A 21,923-nucleotide genomic window follows, 5' to 3' on the forward strand; every position below is an offset into this window, starting at 1 on the left:
TTTTATATATCTGGTTAACTATCCTATGTCCTTTCAGGAATGTGTGAGTGTGAATGCTTGCTTTTAGCAGAGGGCAAGGGATATATGCAGTAAAATTTGATTTGATATATGGAGTAAAATTTATAATCTCAGGTAACTCAGGGCCAGAGATTTGAGATAGAAACAAAAGCTCTCCCACCTCTTTAATCAATTCTACAGGAATAAATGGAAGTGGTTGCTAATGTCCCTTAATCCACCTCAAAATCTCTATCATCAGGTTCCTACTTTTTCTCTTGGTAAAAATACCAGTGCCCTCTACAGGTCATAGTGCATCTTGAGTAGCGCTCTGAATATCAGTTTATCTTTGAAGAGTAATGATCTAATGCTAGATACTTTTAAAAAATAAATTTTGGAGCATTGAATACTGGACAGAACTCTAGAAGTATACTGTTATCCTACAAATCGCAATATAGAATACCCTTTTTTCCGAGTTTTCGAGGGTAAAAAATTTACCCAAAAAATCAATTTCTGGAGGAGAGAGGATTTTCAAAGACACTGTTTTCTGAGGCTTCACATTTCTAGTCCAGCTTCATTGAACTCCAGAGAATAGTCCCTTCCATTATCTTTGGACGCAGATGAACGTGGTTTACTTATGTTATGTAGTAGTGATTGGAATTACAGGTACAGAAACCCTAAAGACCTAGTCATTGGTGGCGGCGGGAATTATTTACCGTGGCAACTTGTGTTACTGTGCCACAATTTGCATTATAGCCACGCCGAAACGCTACCACCCTCGCCTGTAGCACTAACTTCTGCCAAAGGCACGTTCCAGTCTTACCAGGAAGTGGACCGCGGAGCTGCCACCTCTGTCTGCCTCTACTGCACTCTGAGGTGCTCTGGGTTGTTACAAAGCCCTGGAAACCGAAGCCCTAATGCGTCCCACACCATTGCCTGCCCGTGGCTAATGCGCCCCCACTGCCGGGAGTTGGGGCAGAATCCCAGCACCTCTAACCGCCTCTTCCCCACCAGGATAGCTTGAAAGCCGCTCCGCCCTCACGTTCCAGTTCCTGCCCCCGCGCCCTGGCTCCGCCCACCTCCGGGAACACCGCGCGTGACGATTGGTGACGCCTAGGGGGCTGGGCTTCGGGAGGTGGGCTGAGGGGGCGGTACTTGGGAGGAGACAAAAGCCGCGAAAGGGCGAAATCCTGCCCCGCCCTCTGGTTCTGGATTTCTGCAAGGGCGGTGTCGGGAACCCAGAGAGCTTGGGTCCAATTAGGACTGCCTGCCTGTGCGCGTGTGAGTTTAACGTGAGAGTGGCTGTGGCGACCCTTGCGCTTCGCCAGCGTTCCTTCCCCGGCAGGTAACCTTGGACTCCGACGGGCGTGGGGGAGACTTTAATTCTGGAATGAGGAAAAGGAAGAAAGCGCAGATCTTGGGTATGAGAGAGAAACTTAGCAGCGGGTGCAAAGAAGGGAAATCCAGGTATTGGCCATGGGAAAAGGATATGAGAAGGAAAGGGGTGCTGGTTGCCTGGATGTACAGAAGGCCCGCTCTGGGGCATAGGAGGAAGAAATTGGGCGGTAGGAAAGTTGGATGCAGTGACAAGTGGAAGACCGGGTCTGCACCCAGGGAGAAAACTGGAGGTGTGGGAGGCTGCAAGGACGCGTACAAGACAAAGTCTTGTGTGTGAGAGGAAGAAAACGTGCCGCAGCTGGGACCTGAATGCAAAGAAGGACGTAAGCTGGAGACTTGGGCGTGTACAGCGAACTCAGGCGGCGGGGACTAGAAGGGAGGCGGATTGAGAGCGTCCGAGGTCCGCCAGGAGGCGTGGGAGGTGCAGATGTTGGCAGCCAGTCGGAGGAAGGTTCGCGAGGCCACCCGGAGTGGGGGAAGAAAGAGTGGAGAGACACCCGGGCTGGTTCCCAGTGCCTGCGGTTCAAAGGTCCTGGCACCGGGGAGGAAAGGGGCGGGCCTGGAAACCTGGAAGAAGGGATCAGCACTTTGGCTGCAGCTCACTTGCACAACGGCCGGCCGCGGGACGTTCTTAGGCCGAGAGCCTGCTGGTCATAGAGTCACTCAAGGACGTCCAAACGGACAGCTGGGGACACGTCCTCGCCTGTGCATACGTGGAGATGGTTCGTGTCCCCTTGACCTTTATTTGGAAGGTGCCTGTGAACCTGAAACTGTTCTTTGCACCCCTGGATACACAGCCCTGTACTTTAAACGGGAGTAACCGGGCCTTCTGATAGAAGTATTTTTTTTTTTTAATGTTAAGACTTTCTGTTCCCTGTTTTGTTTTAGAAAATAAACTGCATTCAGTTGAGACTGCAAGACTGAGAGGACTTGGAGGGATTAGAAGTTGATTCACTTGCAAAAGTGAGAATGACAACTTTCCCCTTCCTTACTTGCTTTGATATGGCAATACTGCCCTTAATCTTGGGGGACAGCCCTAGGCACTGCAAGGGAATGAGCCATGAATATTTTAAATAATAAATTGCAACTGTCTCCTTGTTTCTACTCTTCAAAATACTATTTTTGCCCAGAAATTATTATAGTTCATCCTCTCAGCAAAGAACATTCTGGCTAAAAACTTGGGGTTGATGAAAATAAAATTAAATTAGCTAAGCAGCTCTTTTCTTTTTTATTAAAAAGAAATATTATTCTAAGTTTATTTTCTGGAATTGCATGAGTACCTCAGGAGATTGGATTCAGCTGCTTTCAGACTAAGTGACCTGGTGATTGTTGGGCTTGGAATAGTCCATCCAAAGTTAAAATTGAGGTGGAGACAAAATCTGACCGGCAAGGGTAAGATGGGGCCAAAAGCTCATCCCATGGGATCAAATTCAGGAGAAATACAATTATGCCCTACATTGTAGTAAAAATAGAGCTTCACTTTTTTTAATTAAAAGGTGGTAAAAATTTATTGGCTAAGTACTGTGAAGAAAACTCGAAATGTTTCAGATACATGTTTTAAGATTTAGACAGATTATTGCAGAGAATGTTTTCTTTAACAGAAAAGAGAATAGGAAACTAAAAAAACAGTCAGTCTTGACATTTATTTAATTTTTTGTAAAAACTAGACCTGGAAAGTCTTGATATTTAAGTACAGAATATGACCTTCTATTAACTGTGTTTGCTGCCAGGGAGAAATATCCAAGACATTACTGTTTCATGATACTGTATAGGAGCATGGCCATGGAAATGTAGTATGAGACTAAGATAAGTTCATTGCCTTTTTAAAGTACAGATGAGAAGTGACTGACATCCACATCAATGTGTTTATTTCTTTTATTCTAGATAAGCTCAAGAAAGTTCCTCAGTAATGATCTAGGGAACTTCCTAAACTCTAGTAAACAGGATTCTAGAATTGAAAATTTGGGAAGTGAAACTAGGTCTAGGGCAGGCATCCTCAAACTACAGCCCTCGGGCCACATGCACATTTATCCAAGCACATTTATCTGGCCCGCTGGCTGTTTTTGCCTCTGCTGCCTATCCTGCTTAGTAGCCGAATGGTCCCGGGCACATAGTCCAGCCCTCCAACGGTCTGAGGGACAGTGAACTGGCCCCTGTTTAAAAAGTTAGAGGACCCCTGGTCTAGGGGTTGGAAATACTCATTTATCCTAGTTTGTCACTAGAAACTGAGGCTGTCTACTAATTCATTACATTTTTTTTAATTTAAAGGCCAAAGTACTATAGCTCAGTTTTCCAAGAGTGACTGTACTCTTATCTAATAATTTTTTACAGTCAATTCTCCTGACTTTTATGTTCTGAGCTATAATTTTAAGGCATAAAAGCAATTTGTAGTTGTTGCTTGGGGAAAAAAAGATTCCACTGGGCATCTTAAGAAGGAACTGATACTTCTAGCATGTTTAGGGCTACCTCTGCCTCTTGGGAACAAGCATGCAACATGGCCTTCCTTAAAGCCTCATAGTTTCGCTTCTCCCAAACGATCCACCTTTCTCCTTGCTGGGAGTCAGATTGATATTTGTTACTCTCACATCCCATTTCCAGAAACAATGTTGTTTCCTTAGCCCAGCCACTAGCAACTTTCCTTTGCCCATGAACAGCTAGAAAAACAGTCCAGGGGTTGGGATACCAAAGAATAGGGCAGGAATGTGCATGGATCCTGGGTAGCAGCCCCTCTATATTGAGAAAGTACTTTGGTATTTAGCCCCACATCTCTAAGGTCTGCATTATCACTAGGAAAACACAGTTCCATCAGAATTCTTCATCTTTCACTTTGAGACTTAAAGTTTCCTAGAATATGAATCACAGGAACCAACTAAATCTCCAACGATATTTTAATGAAAATAGCGTCTTTTTTTTGAGACAGAGCTTCAAGTTGTTGCCCTGGGTAGAGTGCCATGGCATCACAGCTCACAGCAACCTCCAACTCCTGGGCTCGAGTAATTCTCCTGTATCCCACCTCCCAAGTAGCTGGGACTACAGGCGCTTGCCACAACACCCGGCTATTTTCTGGTTGTAGCCGTCATTGTTATTTGGCAGCCTGGGTTGGATTCGAACCTGCCAGCTCAGGTGTATGTGGCTGGTGCCTTAGCCGCTTGAGCCACAGGTGCCGAGCAGAAAATAGCCTCTTAAAAAAGGGAAGATACTGGCACTCATCATTCCTTTCATCTTGAGGGCCTATTAAAATAAGGAGTTGAATAAAGTATTCAGATTAACATGATAGTGTAGAAATAATCTCATTTCGTAAGACAAGCCCATAGTTGAGAATGATGATTGCACTATTAAGGGCATTTATTCTGTCTCATAGGATTATTATGAGGACTGACTCAGAAACCACATCTGAAACATACAGCACAATGCTTGATACAGGGAAAGTGCTCAATTCTAATGTTAAACATTATTGTTAAACTAGCTTTTTATATATTATATGCTATTATGAATTGTTCTTTTAATTGATTATATTATAACCAGATTGGTTATATTTGGCTTCCACTTTATGATGAAATAAATGGGCCAGGTGCAGTGGCTCACGCCTATAATCCTGACACCCTGGGAGGCTAAGGCAGGTGGATTGCTTGAACCCAGGACTTCAAGATCAAAAGCAAGACCCTGTCTCAGTTACTAAAAAGTAGAAAAACTAGCCAGGCGTGTGGCAGGCACCTGTAGTCCCAGCTACTTGGGAGGTTGAGGCAAGAGGATTCACTCAAACCCAGGAGTTGGAGGTTGTTGAGCTATGAGGACATCACAACACTCTACCCAGGGTGACAGAGTGAGACTGTCTCCAAAAAAAGGAAAGGAAAAAAATACATATAATGAAATAAATGACAAGGCATATATTTTGTCTTTTCTTCTTTTTAGGTTTATTGAAGCCAAAATGTCCAAAAAAATCAGTGGTGGTTCTGTGGTAGAGATGCAAGGAGATGAAATGACACGGATCATCTGGGAATTGATAAAAGAAAAACTCATTTTTCCCTATGTGGAACTGGATCTACATAGGTAAATTAATTACCTTTTTATGTAGCAAACTCAGAAAGCCTAATCTGGCTAGGGCAATGGGATATACAAATAGTCTTAACTACTCAGGAGGTAGAAGCTGGAGGATCCCTTGAGATTAGGAGTTCAAGTCCTGCCTGGGCAATATAGCCACATAATCAGACTCCATCTCTAGTAAAAAGGAAAAAAAGTATAAGCTAAGTTATTTCAAGGTACAATTAGCCTTCTTACATAAATGTAATTATTTTATGGATAAAGTTTTTGTAAGCCTAAATATATTCAGGTGAATCTAATATTTTAATTATAACATACAGCTAGAAAAACTGAATATATCATTATTTAGAAGTAAGAATTATAAGGAATTATGTAGCCAGGCACAGTGGCTCACACTTGTAGCACTCTGGGAACCCAAGGTGAGTGGATCATTTCAGCTCAGGAGTTCAAGACCAGCCTGAGCAAGACATAGACCTCATCTCTATTAAAAATAGAAAAAGTAGCTAGGTATTGTGGTGGGCACCTGTAGTCCCAGCTACTTAGGAGATTGGGACAAGAGGATCACTTGATCCCAAGAGTTTGAGGTTAGTAAAAAAAAAAAAAAGGTCAGGCATGGTGGCTCACAGCTGTAATCCTAGCACTCTGGGAGGCCAAGACCAGTGAAATACCTGAGCTCATGAGTTCAAGACCAGCTGGAGCCAGAGTGAGACCTCCTCAATAAAAATAGCCAGAGGTTATGGCAGGCGCCTGTAGTCCCAGCTACTTGGGAAGCTGAGGAGAGAGAAAGCTTAGGCCCAAGAGTTTGAGTTTGCTGTGAGCTGTGATGCCATGGCACTCTACCAAAGGCAACAAAGTGAGACTGTCTCAAAAAAAAAAAAAAAAAAAAATTATAAGGGGTTGTCTGGAACCAAAGCAGCTGGAAGAAGAAAAGTAAAAGAAAAAAAAAGGAATTACAAGGGGAACAAAATGATTTTCAGGTCTAGCTAACCCTCTGTTTGCTGTAATGGTTTGATTTGTAATAAAGCAGTCACCAGGAATAACACAATGGATTATTTATGAAATGGAACATAAAAGAGGATATAGGCTTGCTGCCTGTGGCTCAAGTGGCTAAGGCGCCAGCCACATACACTTAAGGTGGCGGGTTCGAATCCAGCCTAGGCCCACCAAACAACAATGATGGCTGCAACCAAAAAATAGCCAGGCATTGTGGCGGGCACCTGTGGTCCCAGCTACTTGGGAGGCAGAGGCAGGAGACTGGCTTAAGTCCAGGAGATGGAGGTTGCTGTGAACTGTGATGCCACAGCACTCTACCCAGAGGGACAGCTTGAGGCTCTGTCTCAAAAAAAAAAGAAGATATAAACAATAAATAAGCTAAAGGTAGTTAATGCAATTTTTTCTTTTAATTTGTTTTTTTTTTCATAGAAGAGTTTTACTTTGTCACCCAGGCTGAAGTACAGTAGTGTAATCATAGCTCACTTAAACCTCTAACTTCTGGGCTTAAGTGATCCTCCTACCTCAGCATACCTACAGGAATGCCACCACACCCAGCTCATTTTTATTTGTTTTTTATAGAAACAGAGTCTCTAGCTATGTTTCTTAGACTAGTCTGAAACCCCTGGTCTCAAGCAATCCTCCACTGTCAGCCTCCTGAAGTGCTAGAATTCATGAGCCACTGTGCCCAGCCAAAGCTCTTTTCACACAATTGTAGCACAGAAAGAACACCTGAAGTTTTTTAACTCAACCCATACATTTCTGCAGAAATCATCTGTATCCCCTTGCCCTGAATTTAAAGTATTTGGGGGCAGATGTGAAAGTCCATGTAATTTTCTTATTTTTTTTTCCTGTATTTTTCACAAGCTTGCTCCTGCTCTTTGTACATTTAAACTAGATAGACACAGAATTTTTAATAGGGCAAAGTGGCTGAGGACTGGCATGGTAAAATGTTGAGCAACACATTTCAACCAAACTATTGGCCACTGTTAAGAGTGTGTTTGCCTCAACCCAGACATATTACTAAGGACCAATTATTTGCTTTGGTGTAGACATTTAATTAAACATCCTTTTTAATTGTTTTAAATCTAAGCTGTTGATAATGTCTATATTATAACCGTGGTAAGGTATAAACACTTATAGAGATCAACCAAACATATAGGAAATGAAGCATTAAAAAGAAAAAAAAAAAAATAAGGCATGGTGGGTCTAATCCTAGCACTCTGGGAGGCTGAGGCAGGTGGATCTCCTGAGCTCAGGAGTTCAAATACCAGCCTGAGCAAGAGCAAGACCCCATCTCGTCTGAAAATAGAAAAACTAGCCGGCATTGTTGTGGGCACCTGTAGTCCCAGCTACTTGGGAGGCTGAAGCAAGAGGGTCACTTAAGCCCAAGAGTTTGAGGTTGTTGTGAGCTATGATGCCATGGCACTCTACCCAGGGCTCTGAGGCGCTGTCTCAAAAAAAAGTCTTCCAAGTGGGTTAAAGAAGCAGTTTAGAAACTCTCTCCTGTTTCAGAACTTTACATACTAAATTCATAGTAGGTGAATTTGCAGAGTTTTTGGAAGTGTGCTGGCTGCAAAAGTGCTGTGAACCTTTTTCACCTGGAAGCATGAGGAGTCATTTTGCCTAAGAGGAAGTCGTTGGCCACAGACTAAAGAATTTCTGAAGGCTCAAACAAGTTTTAAGTTGTTCCAAAATTGCTATTATTATTTCTGACCAGTTCTTTTTGAGGGGAGTGGAATCAAATTGTTTGTTTTGTTCTCTGTAGGTTAGAACCTACATAATTGCCTGTAGTGGTCCAGGCAATTATTCCTTCTGTTCTCTTAAAATTAAGAAGAGAAGCAAAAAACCCCACTAATTTACTGATAGATTCTTATGATGAAAAATGATTCCCAGGAACATGAAAACTGTTAACACATACTTCTTTTAGAGATTAGATTAGACATTTGTAGATATTCATCATATCCTATGCAAGAGGATAAGAGGGCATGGCCTTGTAGATGTATATAAATTATCTAACGTGAAAGAACTTGGAAATATTTTTATTTGGTGCTATCTCTATTTGCATCATGCATTGAGTGGGGTAAGGAAAGGAAAATAAGAGAACTAAAAGGAGAAATCTGGAGGCTTAATGACTCAGCAGGTTTTAAGAGCTGTAAAACTTTCTGAAAGCCTTGGAAAACAAATTGCTACATTATTTTGTTTTCCTACTTTCAACAAACTATCACATACTTGGAATAAAGTTTTGCAATCATTTTCTGTGTTTTGTGGACAACCAACGTTCCTTCAGCTCTGAACAACCCACGATCTGGGTGTTGATGTGTGTTAAGCTATAACTTTGATGTATACAAAACTGTTGATAGATTCTATTACTTATCTACTAAACTGCAGGCTTATTTTCAGATAGAAACTTGATCAAGACTTAGGAAAAGGTTCACCTTACTGCTACTAACTGGCATTAAAGAAGAATCATTAGCGTTTTTGGCCTTGACTGTCACATATATTCTTCTTCCCACTCTACTGCCAAAAGACAGAAGAATCCTTTATGCTACGCCTGCCTTTGTTTTTAAATATCTACTAAGGAAAAAATAAGATGGTGCTTAGCTTACATTTGTTTGCTAATTACATAGAGAGCAACCAGGTTCAAGGGTTGCTCTTGCACAGTTATATTACAAGGTGAAAAACAGGAGGCAAAGGGCAGAATTGGTGGTTTCCTTTCAGTTTCCTGATAGCTTCCCACTACAACACAGAAGGCGTGGCCCAGCAGTCCAGCATTAGTTCCTTTTTCAGTTGGCGCCATATTCTGTGCTTCTGGTGCACTGATGCAAAAACTTAGCAGATTTAGGTGTGTTCAGAGCCTTAATGTTGTCCCCAGCATGCTCCGCATGCGTCACTTTGGTCATAGGTTCTCACCTGTCCATTTGTCTGAAAAGTTATGTTTCTAATTTTTCCCTCCCAAGCTATGATTTAGGCATAGAGAATCGTGATGCCACCAGCGACCAAGTCACCAAGGATGCTGCAGAGGCCATAAAAAAATACAATGTAGGGGTCAAGTGTGCGACTATCACCCCCGATGAGAAGAGGGTTGAGGAGTTCAAGTTGAAACAAATGTGGAAATCACCGAACGGCACCATCCGAAATATTCTAGGTGGCACTGTCTTCAGGGAAGCTATTATCTGCAAAAATATCCCCCGGCTTGTGAGTGGATGGGTGAAACCCATCATCATAGGTCGTCACGCTTATGGGGACCAAGTAAGTCATTTTGGCATGTTTTGTCATGGCCCTGACGTTCTGATTTACATGTGTTTTATTCCTCTTTTGGTGTCTATGCCTATTAAGCAAGGTGCAGATCCTGTTCCACCCTGTGGCTAAAACTATCCCTTCATCTCAGCCAGTCCCTTCACAGATAACCTTCAAAAGCCCAAGCAAGGGAATCTACACAGATGGTAGTGGTGCAAACTTGCTAGTCCTGAGAATGTCACCCTAAGTTCTTACTGTTCATATCACATCTTTCTGTGTGTATGTGTCCTTTTGGGTTTATTTGGGGGGCCCATTTTGGTTTTTTATTATTTTAGCATCAGTAATTTAGAGGAATGGCCATGATTTTTAATGTCCAGATTAAAAATTCCAAACCTCAGGTCAATTCACTGGCTGTTTAAATGCACATAGACTTATACAAAGCATTTATGCCTCAGTTTCTCCTTTTTGAGAAATGGGAATAAAGGATCACCCATAGTGAAGGACTTTATATGCCAGAAGTGTCCTGTATAATATGCCATCTTCACTGTCATCTGACTGCTCTTTTACCTACTATTATAGTATTAATGTAAACAACTCCATATGGCTGGTACGTGACTGTGGGTGTTCTGATCCAAATCATTGAAGAAGGTACAGTGCAGCAAAGACTGGTGACTGTCAGGCACATTTTTCCACTAGAGGAGCTAAGACCCAAAAGGGAGGTGGCTGACCTTGAACATCACATTCCTAAGGTTCATCATCCTGTTGAGGCTGCTTTCAGAACGATTGCTTCACAAGGATAAATCCTGGGCATGGTGTTAGCAACAATGATAGCATGGAGAGACTGAGCCCAGACAGTTGGGTCTCAAGTCCTTTGATCCTGGATGCATTATTTACACTACGTCACAGTCCTTTCTTGCAAAATTGTTGCGAGAATCAAATGAGATAATACAAGTTAAGCACTCAGGGGTCTCCAACCTGCAGTCCTGAAGGCCACATACAGATTATTTCAAGGACTGCTTTGCTTGTCTGTGGTGTCAGATATCACAAAAAGTGTGCATGGATCTTTTCTTTTGCTCATCAGCTTTCATTGGTGTTTGTGTGGTAAATGTGTGGCCCAAGAAACAGCAGAAAAGAAAAAAGTTTGGACACCCCTGCTAGCATCTAGAACAGAGTAAGGACAAGCATTAGTTCTATCATCATCATCTTCAGTACTACAACTAGTATTATATCATCATCCCCCTGTGGCCTGCTGGCTGTGATCATCCCTCTTCCTCTGTTGTCCTATAGCGCGTTTTCAGTCTATGCCTTCTAACATTTAAAAGCTCTTATATTACTTCTCATTAATATATGCCCTCATTGGGTTATGAGCTTTCTAGGGGAAAGCACCTTTATGCTATTCCCTGTTCTCCATGTACATATATCAGTACTCAGAAAACTGCCCTGTACATGATAGGCACCTGATATTTACTGATTTGGGGGAACTCTCTGTACCTCTTCATCTTCATCTCTTCAAAAAAAGAAGATTGAGCCACACTGCCCTATTTGTCTAAGTGTCTTCTAGCTCTACATTGTGACTATTTTCCTTATAATTCCTGTTGGATAATTTCCTTTATACTCTTTCCCTCCTATACAGTACAGAGCAACCGATTTTGTTGTTCCTGGGCCTGGAAAAGTAGAGATAACCTACACACCAAATGATGGAACCCAAAAGGTGACATACTTGGTACATAACTTTGAAGGTATGTGTGAGTTCATTATAAGTGACATCTTTTTTTTTTTTAACAAATGATTTAGGTAACATTTTTTTTTTTTAAGGTTAGTTGTATGACTGCCTAAAAATACAGCCTGAATCTCTAGTATTTCTGTAGAACCCCAGTTCTGACTTGAAAAGGAAATTGGCTCCCATACCTTGTTGTGGCACAGATAAAGGCACAAAAGGGTTAGCTACTTTTTTAATTTATTTTTAATTTTTATCTTTTATTTCAGAATATCATGGGGGTACAGATATTTTGGTTACATGAATTGCATTTGTACAATTTAAGTCAAAGTTATAACTGTGCCCCTTGCCCAGATAGTGTGCACTGGTACCCATCAGGTGTGAATCTACCTGCCCCATCTGCCTGCTTTCTGTTGAGTTCTATTACCAAATGTGTCCAGTGCTGTTGAGCTATTAGTTCCACTTTAATATTGAGTACATGTGGTGTTTTTCCATTGGTTAGCCACTTAATTAGAAACACGTGTAAGCAAAGACAAGGAGATAATTATGTCATCTTCTTAAAACACAAAGAGAAGGTTTTCAAGAGTCCTTGCATGAATTATATAACTTAAACATTAATAGCCTTCAAATCACCTGTCAGGTAATCCTGCCCTTTGCTCTGGTACAATTTGTATTTGGAAATGCTTACATTACCTATTTGCTGAAATTTTCTTCTTGTGTTTCTGAGTATTCTGTGGAAGTGGAATATTTCTTTCCCTTTTTTTTCTTTTTTTTTTTTTTGAAACAAGAGTCTCATTCTGTGTCCTGAGTAGAGTACTGCGGCATAATAGCTCACAACAACCTCCAACTCTTAGGTTCAAGAGATCCCCTTGCCCTAGCTTCCCAAGTAGCTGGGACTACAGGTGCACATCACAATGTCCACCTAGTTTTTCTATTTTTAGTAGAGACAAGGTATGAAACTCCTGAACACCAGCAATCCACCCACCTGGACCTCCCAGAGTGCTAGGATTACAGGTGTGAGCCACTGCACCTGGCCACTTCTTTCCTTTTCTTTCCCAGCCACACTGCTGCTTCAAAGGTATACTATGGCAAATCTCACCCAGAAATTGCTTAGAGGACCACTGGGACCTTTTTCTCCACTATTGAAGTTTTTGAAAGCACTCACACAAACAAAAAGCCCAGCACCACTCTAGCTTTTGTTTTCCTTGCCTCCTCCAAATCATGTCATTTGATAGATCTAGTTCTGCAGGTTTCAGCGCTTTTCACATTTGGAGCCCAAGTTTACCCAGGGCATTGGCATTGCTTCAAGTTCTGTCGCTCAGTAATAACAAAGTTCATCAAGTAAAAGCTGTGAACCACCAGTGACTGCACATAGCATAATTATTCCTACCAGTTACACCTAATTACATTAAGAACACTCAGTATCCTCCAGGAGATTATGAAAATCTTCATGCAGCGTTTGAAATGCAAATTTTTCTCGGTCACTGAGGATTGAGTACACCCCCAAAGTTTATAATATGTGTTCAAGAATTATTAAAATATGTGAAAGAAAGTATCAAAATTATTTTTTTCATATTTGAGTGTTATCTCTTGTTCACATCAGTAGTTTCTGGTGTTTCAGTATCCATATGTTTTTCTCATTTATGTTACCCTTCCAAAACAAATTAGAGTACCTATACCCAGAACTTAGTTTTCTCCCATTACATGCTTTGGGAACTCATGCAATACTCAGGTTGGAGGCCTGCCTTGGACTTCCGAAGTCTGGTCTCATACATGGAAGCTGAAAATCAGGTCCTGTGGTTGTGGTGGGTGACTGTAACCTTGTTAAATTAAACCCCATTTACCTTTCTCCTTTTTTTCCCTCTCTTTGGCTTCCCCTCTACAGATGGTGGTGGTGTTGCCATGGGTATGTACAATCAAGACAAATCAATCCAAGATTTTGCGCACAGTTCTTTCCAAATGGCTCTGTCTAAGAGTTGGCCTTTGTATCTGAGCACCAAAAATACTATTCTGAAGAAATATGATGGACGTTTTAAAGACATCTTTCAGGAGATATATGACAAGTAAGTACAGATCTTTTTGACATTTTTCTTTTCTCTCAAGTAAGCTTGTGTTTATCCAATAGAAGTTGCATCTCCCTTTCCCTTTGATTCTGGGACAAATTGAGTGAAAAGTTATCACTCTCTTCAAGGTAAGGGCAGAACTGAGTTTTAAGAGGAGTGAGACAAAATCATATTGAGATGCTTTCAGAAGATAAATGTATTCTTAAATAAGTATTATTGTTTTAATAAAAAGTACCCTATTGGTGATCGAAATGTCTAATTTTTTAAGTGTATGCACTCAGAAGTTCATTGTTATAATTTAAACTTCTGTCTTAGTGTAGTCATTTGAACTTAAGTCTAAACTTATTATAACTTTGAATTCAAGAACACATGAAGTGACTATATTAACATTCAAGATGATATAACTCCTTTTTTTTAGCACTTAACATTCATTTATTCATTCAACAAATGTTCACTGCATACCTATTACATATTGCAGCTCAACCACAGAACAGATATAAAGGTGAATCAAGCACAGACTCACTTTTCAAATATCTTGCAGGTTTAGTTTGGTTTGGTTTTTTATCTTATATATTGCTTTTTATTTTTTATTTTAAAATACGATATTATGGGGGTACAAATGTTTTACATAAATTGCTTCTGCAGTTTGAGTCAAAGTTTAAAGTGTGCTCCTCAACCAGAGAGTGTATTTTTTTTTTTTTTTGAGACAGAGCCTCAAGCTATCCCCCTTGGGTAGAGTGCTGTGGCTTCACAGCTCACAGCAACCTCCAACTCCTGGGCTTAAGCGAGTCTCCTGCCTCTGCCTCCCAAGTAGCTGGGACCATAGGCACCCACCACAACGCCCGGCTGTTTTTTGGTTTCAGCCATCTTTGTTGTTTGGCGGGTCCGGGCTGGATTCGAACCTGCCACCTTAGGTGTATGTGGCTGGCGCCTTAGCCACTTGAGCCACAGGCGCCGAGCCCAGAGAATGTATATTATACTCATTAGATGTGAATGCACCCCACCCCTCAATTCCCCTCCCACCTGCTTGCTTTCCATTGAATTTTACTACCAAATATGCACATGGGTGTTGACCAATTATTACTATTTTAACAATGAGTTCTTAGAGTGTTTGTTTCTCCATTCTTGCAAAACCTCACTTAGAAGAATGGTCTCCAGTTCCATCCAGGTTGTTGCAAAAGGTATTAGTTCATAATCTTTTTTTATGGCTGAATAGTACCCCATGCTATACATATACCACATGGTATTAATCTACTCATGTACTGATGGGCACTGGAATTGGTTCCACATCTTTGAGATTGTGAATTGTGCCACAACAAACATTCAAGTATGCTTATCTTTCTGGTAAAATGACTTTTTTTCCATAGGGTAAATACCCAATAGTGGAATTGCTGGATCAAATGCTAATAACCCCCTTCTAAGTGCAAGTGTTCAGACCAGGGCTTGGATTTTAGATGAGAAATCGTTGCTGAGGCATTTTGAATTTCTCTTTCTGCTATCCACCTATACTAAGCCTAAAAACTATCCTGGAATAAATCTAGTTTCCTGAATAATATCAAGCAGTAGAATAATCTGTTTTTTTCTTTACTATACCCCTAAAATAAGCAAATCTTCAGAATCTGATCAGTAGTATATTGTCAACAGTAAAAAGTATAGTAGGAGTCAGGGTACTCTACCACCTCACTCCTTACACCTTCCCTACAAGAAAGGTAAAAAATCACTTTTATAGATGGCTAAATCAGGATTTCACAGCTAGAAAATGATTGAGCAGGGATTTTAGCCTGTGTCTGTCAGACTCCCAAGCTTATGCTGCTTCTACTAAAAAATATTATTTTCTTCTCCAACACCATCACCACCCCCATCCCTTTTGGGAGAGACAGATGTAGCCCTAACAAAATACTTTTTTTTTTAACTGTCCTCTTTTCTTTGCTGTTTCTTAGGCAGTACAAATCCCAATTTGAAGCCCAGAAGATCTGGTATGAACATAGGCTCATCGATGACATGGTGGCCCAAGCTATGAAATCAGAGGGAGGCTTCATCTGGGCCTGCAAAAACTATGATGGTGACGTGCAGTCAGACTCTGTGGCCCAAGGTAAGGAGGCAGAGGGCCAAAGAGAAGTGGAGCTTGGGCTGGAGCAATTGGGAACTTCTGTACTCCACTATAGTTCTCTAATTTGGAAAGAGGAACCTTTTACCCGCAAGGCATGCTGGCCCACCCTCTCATCTGACAGATAGGGAAATTAATCTCAAATTGGGGCAGTGACTTTACTCAAGGTCACAGGAAAAGTAACTGAATAACTGAATGGGGCTCAAGCAACATAGTTTTTCTTTCAACCTTCCCCTCCCTACACAGCACGAAGGTTTTTAAAGCCTCTCTGATCTGAAAATTGCTCCCTTTCCCTATCCCAGTTTTCCACCTGGTGAGAATCTAAAAATCCAGGCACTCACTCAGGCAAATGATACCAGAATTTCGCTCTTCAGTAGGTCCTTGGTCTCGGGGATTCGAAGAATGAACCCACAGACCACAGATCAGTGATAAGATAGGACTTTTATTAGAAGAAGTAAAAAGCACCAGAGCTTCTGAAAGGGGGAAAGAACTGAAGAACTCTCTCTGGAGTCTGTATCACAAGGAGGGATTAAGTGAGAGGCCTGAATTATCTTAATGGGAGGGGGTGGTGTCAGTGGACTGCCTCCACCTGGCAACAGTTCCTACTCATGCTTCTCTGCCAGCCTTGAAGGCTGTTCTGGTACTATATAAAACAAATGTGTTTACTGCATAGTTTTAATACAGAGAAGCTGAACAAAGAAGCCCAAGGCTGTACACAGAATTCCAGGAACCAGGGGTTCCAGGCCTGGGGTAAGGACCAAATCAACAGGACTCTCCTTTCCCTGATGTCCTCAGTGCCAAGTCGGTCTCCATTTCAGTTATCTACAAACTGAATCTCTCCTGAGGAATGTCTGCATTGACTTTAATTGTGTTTGCTTTTCCCCAGGAAGTTCTACTTTTTCTTTCTCTTGTGAATGTTAAGTATCCCCTATCAGTTTGAAAGGAAACTTATGTCAGATAAGTGAGTTACAGAACTCTCTTTCCCTAAGTCCTCACAATCATTTGTACTGAATGCTACAGAGGAAGGAATGCTCCTGTGCAATGACCCCGTAGTGGATAAGGAAAACAACTCCTTGTAATCAGAGTTTTGAGAAAGGGACCAAGTCATTTCATTATTTTTAAATATCCTCATGGCAACAAGAAGAGAGTGTCAAGAGAAATATGGCAGATGTAAATGTCAAGTTATGGAGGTTCAAATAAGGACTTTCAAATAAGAATTCTAAAGCACAGCTTGTAATATAGTGCACTGAGAAGAGACCTGGAACCAAGGCTGTGTCTGTGCTGAGCCTGTAGATAATGTGACCTCAAAGCAGCAGAGCTGTCCTTTCATTCATTCTTCTGTAGACACATGAACTACTTTGCACTTAACACTATTTCATTTATGTCCTCAGTTGTGGCAATGGACCAGCTTGTGTCTCCAGATATTAATAGACAAACTCAGCATGGATGTGGCCCTAAACTTACCTAGTTAATAAATAACATTTGAATATTTGGAGCTTTAGACCAACACAGTTGGTTCCATGGAAGGAACTATAGTAGAACCTCCATAGTTGACCATCTCCTTATGTTGACTTAATTTTCATACACTGGACATGCACCGCACGTATGTATCAGTACAATAGCACTAATTTCTTAGGTCGACCACATCCATATGTTGACCAGTTTGTTTTTTTGTTTGTTTGTTTGTTTTTTGGCTGGGGCTGGGTATGAACCTGCCACCTCCGGTATATGGGATCGGCACCCTACTCCTTTGAGCCACAGGTGCTGCCCCTGTTGACCAGTTTGTTATGGTCCCTTGGGTGGTCAATTTATAGAGGTTCTACTGTAATAATCTAATCTCACATAGAAATTTGTGCTAATTGTACTCAAATATGACTTTTTAAAAAATTATAGTTAATCTACTTAAGTCTCAGACCCTCCCACCCCCCATCACCCCACCAAAAAGGTCACAGCCTATTGTAAATTTACATTAGTAACTTCTCAGGTGCTCTTGGGAAGTAGCAAAAATTGAGAAAAGGGTTCTATGCTAGGGTGACCAGATTTTAACATCGGTAAGGCGGGACAACATGGGAGGGGGGCAGGGCCTGACAACAATGCAAACTTTTGATAAGCAGTTCTCAATAATCACTTCTCAGCCAGCAATTATTTGTTATTATTACAGTTTAATATAAAATTAACAAAAATAATATAAAACTCATATTCTGGCGAAATAGCCACATGGCAGCCAAAAACTGTATATTCCTTTCCTGTTCTCCTGCCCGTTCCTGCATTCTTTCCAAAAATCGGGACTTTTTTAAAACGCCGCGGGACACGGGACAAATTGTTGAAAAGCAGGATGTCTGGTCACCCTATTCTATGCCCAGGTGCCGTGACTCAATGCCTGTAATCCTAGCACTCTGAGAGACCAACGCAGGAGGATCACTTGAGCTCAGAGTTCCAAGGCCAGCCTGAGCAAGAGCAAGACCCCATCTCTACTAAAAATAGAAAAATTAGCTGGTATTGTGGTGGGCACCTATAGTCCTAACCACTCAGGGGGCTGAACCCAAGAGTTTGAGGTTGCTGTAAGCTAGACTGTGCTCACAGCACTCTAGCCTAAGAAACAGAGTGAGACTCTGTCTCAAAAAAATAAAAAGAGAAAAATTCCAAGTATAAAAGAGTGAATGAAAGAAAAAAAAAATTACTTGTATAGACTTAAATGTGGTTCTCTGAACAAGAAACCACAGGAGAGAATTGTTTGGTTGAGGGTATTAAAGAGATACAAGGAAGGGCAAGGAGGATGTTTCTTTTTTTTTTCTTTCAGATTAACGTGAGGGTACAAACAATTAGGTTATAAAGTTTGCGTTTGTTAGGTAAAGTCCCATACCTAAGTAGGATATTCATGAATCCAACACATCCTGTTTCTCTTGTTTCTTTTTGTTTGTTTTTTTGTTTGGAGATGCTCACTTTGTTGCCTGAGGTAGAATCCCATGGCATTATCATAACTCACTGCCTCCTAAAACTATTGGACTCAAGCAGTCCTCCTGCCTCAACCCCCAAGTAGCTGAGGCTGCGGGCACACACCACCATGCATGACTAATTTTTTAAAAAAATTTTTTGTAGAGATATAATCTTACTGCATTGCTCAGGCTGGTCTTAAACTGCTGGCTTCAAATAATCCTCCTGCCTCATCCTCCCAAAGTGCTAGGATTATAGCCACGAGCCATAATGCCCAGCCTTACCTACCTTTCTTCCCAGTCCCAGAGAATACGTGTTTATGAACAGCTTGAGAGTAGGAGACAGCTCTCATTCATCTTTATTTCCCTGGCACAGAAAAGCATCTGCATACTAACAATAACAAATTGAGCTCTCAGTCTGTGGCCAGTATTGTGTTAAGGAATATGAATATATTCTTTTCATATATATTGATGAATATATGTCTGTTCATCTATTCTATACAACTGTACAACTCTGCCTCAGCTGTTGTAGCAGGAAAGCTGTCTTAGATAATCCAGAAAGGAATGGACATGGCAGCATCCCAGTCAAATCTTGTGTTCAAAACCAGGGTGCGGTCCAGATTTGGCCCATCAGCAAGCAGGCTACAGTTTGCTGGCCTCTAATGTAGTTGACAATCATCGAATGACAAGGTTCTATTTAAGAAGAAAATTATAGGGAATTAGAAACAAAGGGACCTCAGAGGCCACTAATTCTAATTTTATGACAACTAATTCATCTAATTCTATGACAACCCAGTGAAGTAGGTGCTTTTATTCTCATTTTAAAGGTAAGAAAACTGAGCCACCTTAGCTAATGAAGTCACAGCACTGGGGCAAATGCAGGCAGTGGGACCCTGAGCCCTCCATCACAGAGATAAGCAAGGAAGATGTAAGCCTTTCCAGGTCCTTTGAGATCAGGAGTTAGGGACCCTGTTTTCTGAAAGGCAGAAGAATTATTGATGATTCCATGTGTTCCACATACTTTGTTTACCAGGACCCATCAGGACTGAGTCATTTGCTCTCATCCCTGAGGGACCCAGTGCACTTCCTGCAGTTGAACCCAATGCTTCATTCTCTGCCACATATAGGTTATGGCTCTCTTGGCATGATGACCAGTGTGCTGGTTTGTCCAGATGGCAAAACAGTAGAAGCAGAGGCAGCCCATGGGACCGTAACCCGTCACTACCGCATGTACCAGAAAGGACAGGAGACATCCACTAATCCCATTGGTAAGATGGCGTTTACTTCTACCTTGATTTCTGATCAGAAAGTGCTCTCCAAAGGAGATCTCTAAAGAAACTCAGTGTTAACTGTGTGCAAAGTCATCACCAAGTGGCTGATTTGTTTTACTACTAAGAGCTGTTTTATTATGTGTCTTAAACACTGTGTTTCTGTTTTGTGGGAGAGCATAGGTTACAAAGAAGAATGTTATCTACAAGCATTTTCTGTTACTTCTGGTGCAGTGAAATGCCACATAAGGCTACAAATCTAAAAGTCACTTGGATAGGTCCTTCCAGCAGGGTTTCAAGGACAGAAGATTACAGCCTGGGAAGAGGAGACCAATAGAGACAAAAGATAGACTGTGGCCTTTCTTGCATTAGTAAATGCCTTAAACTGCATACACGAGTAGCACACCATTAAAATGTACTTTCTATTAAAGTTTCTGTTGGGTAAAATATTCCAGCTCTCCTAAACCTTCTATCCCATCTGGATGATGAAGTCTGTCACCTAAACAGTAAGCTATTTTGCTTTGGGGAATTGTAACACGTTTGGGGATCCTATAACTGGGATGATTAGAGTGTCATTATTTTCTGCTTTTAGCTTCCATTTTTGCCTGGACCAGAGGATTAGCCCACAGAGCAAAGCTTGATAACAATAAAGAACTTGACCTCTTTGCAAAGGCTTTGGAAGAAGTCTGTATTGAGACCATTGAGGCTGGCTTCATGACCAAGGACTTGGCTATTTGCATTAAAGGTTTACCTAAGTAAGTATAAGAGGCCCTAAACTGGGTCAAATGACCACTTACCCTTGCTGGGCTCAAACCATCAGTGCTTTTTGGAATTATATGAATTTACTCATTATTTAGTCCAGGGGTCAGTGGGTATTACCTGTAAGCTGTCAGATAGTGAACATTAGGTCTTGTGGGATACATAGTCTTTTTGCAACTATACAACTGTTCAACTCTGCCTCAGCTGTTGTAGTAGGAAATCTGTCATAGACAATCCATAAAGAAATGGACATAGCAGAATTCCAGTCAAATCTTGTGTTCAAAACCAGGGTGTGGTCCAGATTTGGCCCATCAGCAGGCTACAGTTTGCTGGGCTCTGATGTAGTTGACAATCATCAAATGACAAGGTTCTATTTAAGAAGAAAATTATAGGCAATTAGAAATGAAGGGACCTTGGAGGCCACTTCATTCTACTCCTTTATTTTCTTTAGCTTATAGATGAGAAATGCAAGCAGCACAAATATAAAATATCCAATTTATTATAATTTCTTAAGTGTCTGTAACCCCAGGCATACATCTGAGGACCCTTGTGTTGCCCAGGGCTTTTCTGAGAGCAACCCAGAAAATTCTGATTGGATTAGCTGCTAATCAGAGACTCCTCCCTCAAGTCAGAGTTAGTTACTACCACCCACCTCAAGAAATGCTATCAAAATTTGACACTAATTCCATGTCCTAACTGGTGTGTCCCCAGAGATCTTGGTTAGGGTCACTACACCCTAGGAATGGTGGCGTACTCAATCACCACATGTTTTCTTGAATTTCTGGCAAGAATACAACATTTGAAATGTTCTTAGCAATGAGAACATTTTTTGTTTGCTTTGTAGGCTATTTGATAGACTTCTATCAGCAGTTTTATAAAAGTCAGTCCATCATCTTACATTTCTTGTGTAAGAGCATTATAACTTTTTGTAAGGACATATAACAGTTTGGAGAAAAATGGGTAAAGGTTTGACTATACCCCGAACGAGTTTTTTTTAAGAGTGGGACAGCGGATGTGGAATGGTTTGAGCTTATCGGCATTTTAGTCTGAACTGCACTATGTGATAGTTTAATAGTTTCACCTTCAAAGCTCCATGATAACAAACCTGTGAATGTGGGTGTATGAGCCTGGACTTACGAGTCCCAAGCCAGAAGTCTTGAGAATAGTCATTATAGATTCATAACTTATTAACATTAATGGATTTTCCTCCAGAAATAAATAGAATACTACTTTTAAGTAGCATTTCTAGGACTTTTCTTCTATCTGCTGCCATATCAGAGACAAACTAAATTTTCTCCTGTTTTTCCTCCCTTGTTAGCGTGCAACGTTCTGACTACTTGAATACATTTGAATTCATGGACAAACTTGGAGAAAACTTGAAGATAAAGCTAGCCCAGGCCAAACTTTAAGGCC

At 41.2% G+C, this 21,923-nt stretch overlaps 1 protein-coding gene across 5 annotated transcripts; it reads left to right on the plus strand.

The window, feature by feature from the left end:
- The first annotated feature begins 1,210 nt into the window (after window positions 1-1,210).
- Window positions 1,211-21,919, plus strand: IDH1 (isocitrate dehydrogenase (NADP(+)) 1, cytosolic). 5 transcript variants are annotated; one of them, XM_003784989.3, is made up of 10 exons: window positions 1,211-1,339; window positions 2,281-2,355; window positions 5,305-5,442; window positions 9,384-9,675; window positions 11,297-11,402; window positions 13,266-13,443; window positions 15,384-15,535; window positions 19,611-19,751; window positions 20,344-20,506; window positions 21,829-21,919. In XM_003784989.3, exons 3-10 carry the CDS (start codon window positions 5,321-5,323, stop codon window positions 21,917-21,919), a joined length of 1,245 nt encoding a protein of 414 aa, XP_003785037.1. In that variant the 5' UTR covers window positions 1,211-1,339; window positions 2,281-2,355; window positions 5,305-5,320. The 5 variants fall into 5 exon arrangements, with proteins under 5 accessions (XP_003785037.1, XP_023366180.1, XP_023366181.1 ...); XM_023510412.1 differs by having other exon boundaries at window positions 1,231-1,275; XM_023510413.1 differs by lacking the exon at window positions 1,211-1,339 and adding an exon at window positions 1,347-1,461.
- The last annotated feature ends 4 nt before the right edge of the window (window positions 21,920-21,923 follow it).

Source organism: Otolemur garnettii, unplaced genomic scaffold (genome assembly GCF_000181295.1).
Source record: "Otolemur garnettii isolate 467f Iridium unplaced genomic scaffold, OtoGar3 scaffold00013, whole genome shotgun sequence".
Classification (NCBI taxonomy): domain Eukaryota; kingdom Metazoa; phylum Chordata; class Mammalia; order Primates; family Galagidae; genus Otolemur; species Otolemur garnettii.

Coding starts and splice junctions, on each gene's coding strand:
- IDH1 (XM_003784989.3), top strand. CDS start 5,321: ATGTCCAAAAAAATCAGTGGTGGTTCTGTGGTAGAGATGCAAGGAGAT. Junction 11,403..13,265: donor CTTGGTACATAACTTTGAAG/GTATGTGTGAGT, acceptor TCCCCTCTACAG/ATGGTGGTGGTGTTGCCATG. Junction 13,444..15,383: donor TTTCAGGAGATATATGACAA/GTAAGTACAGAT, acceptor GCTGTTTCTTAG/GCAGTACAAATCCCAATTTG.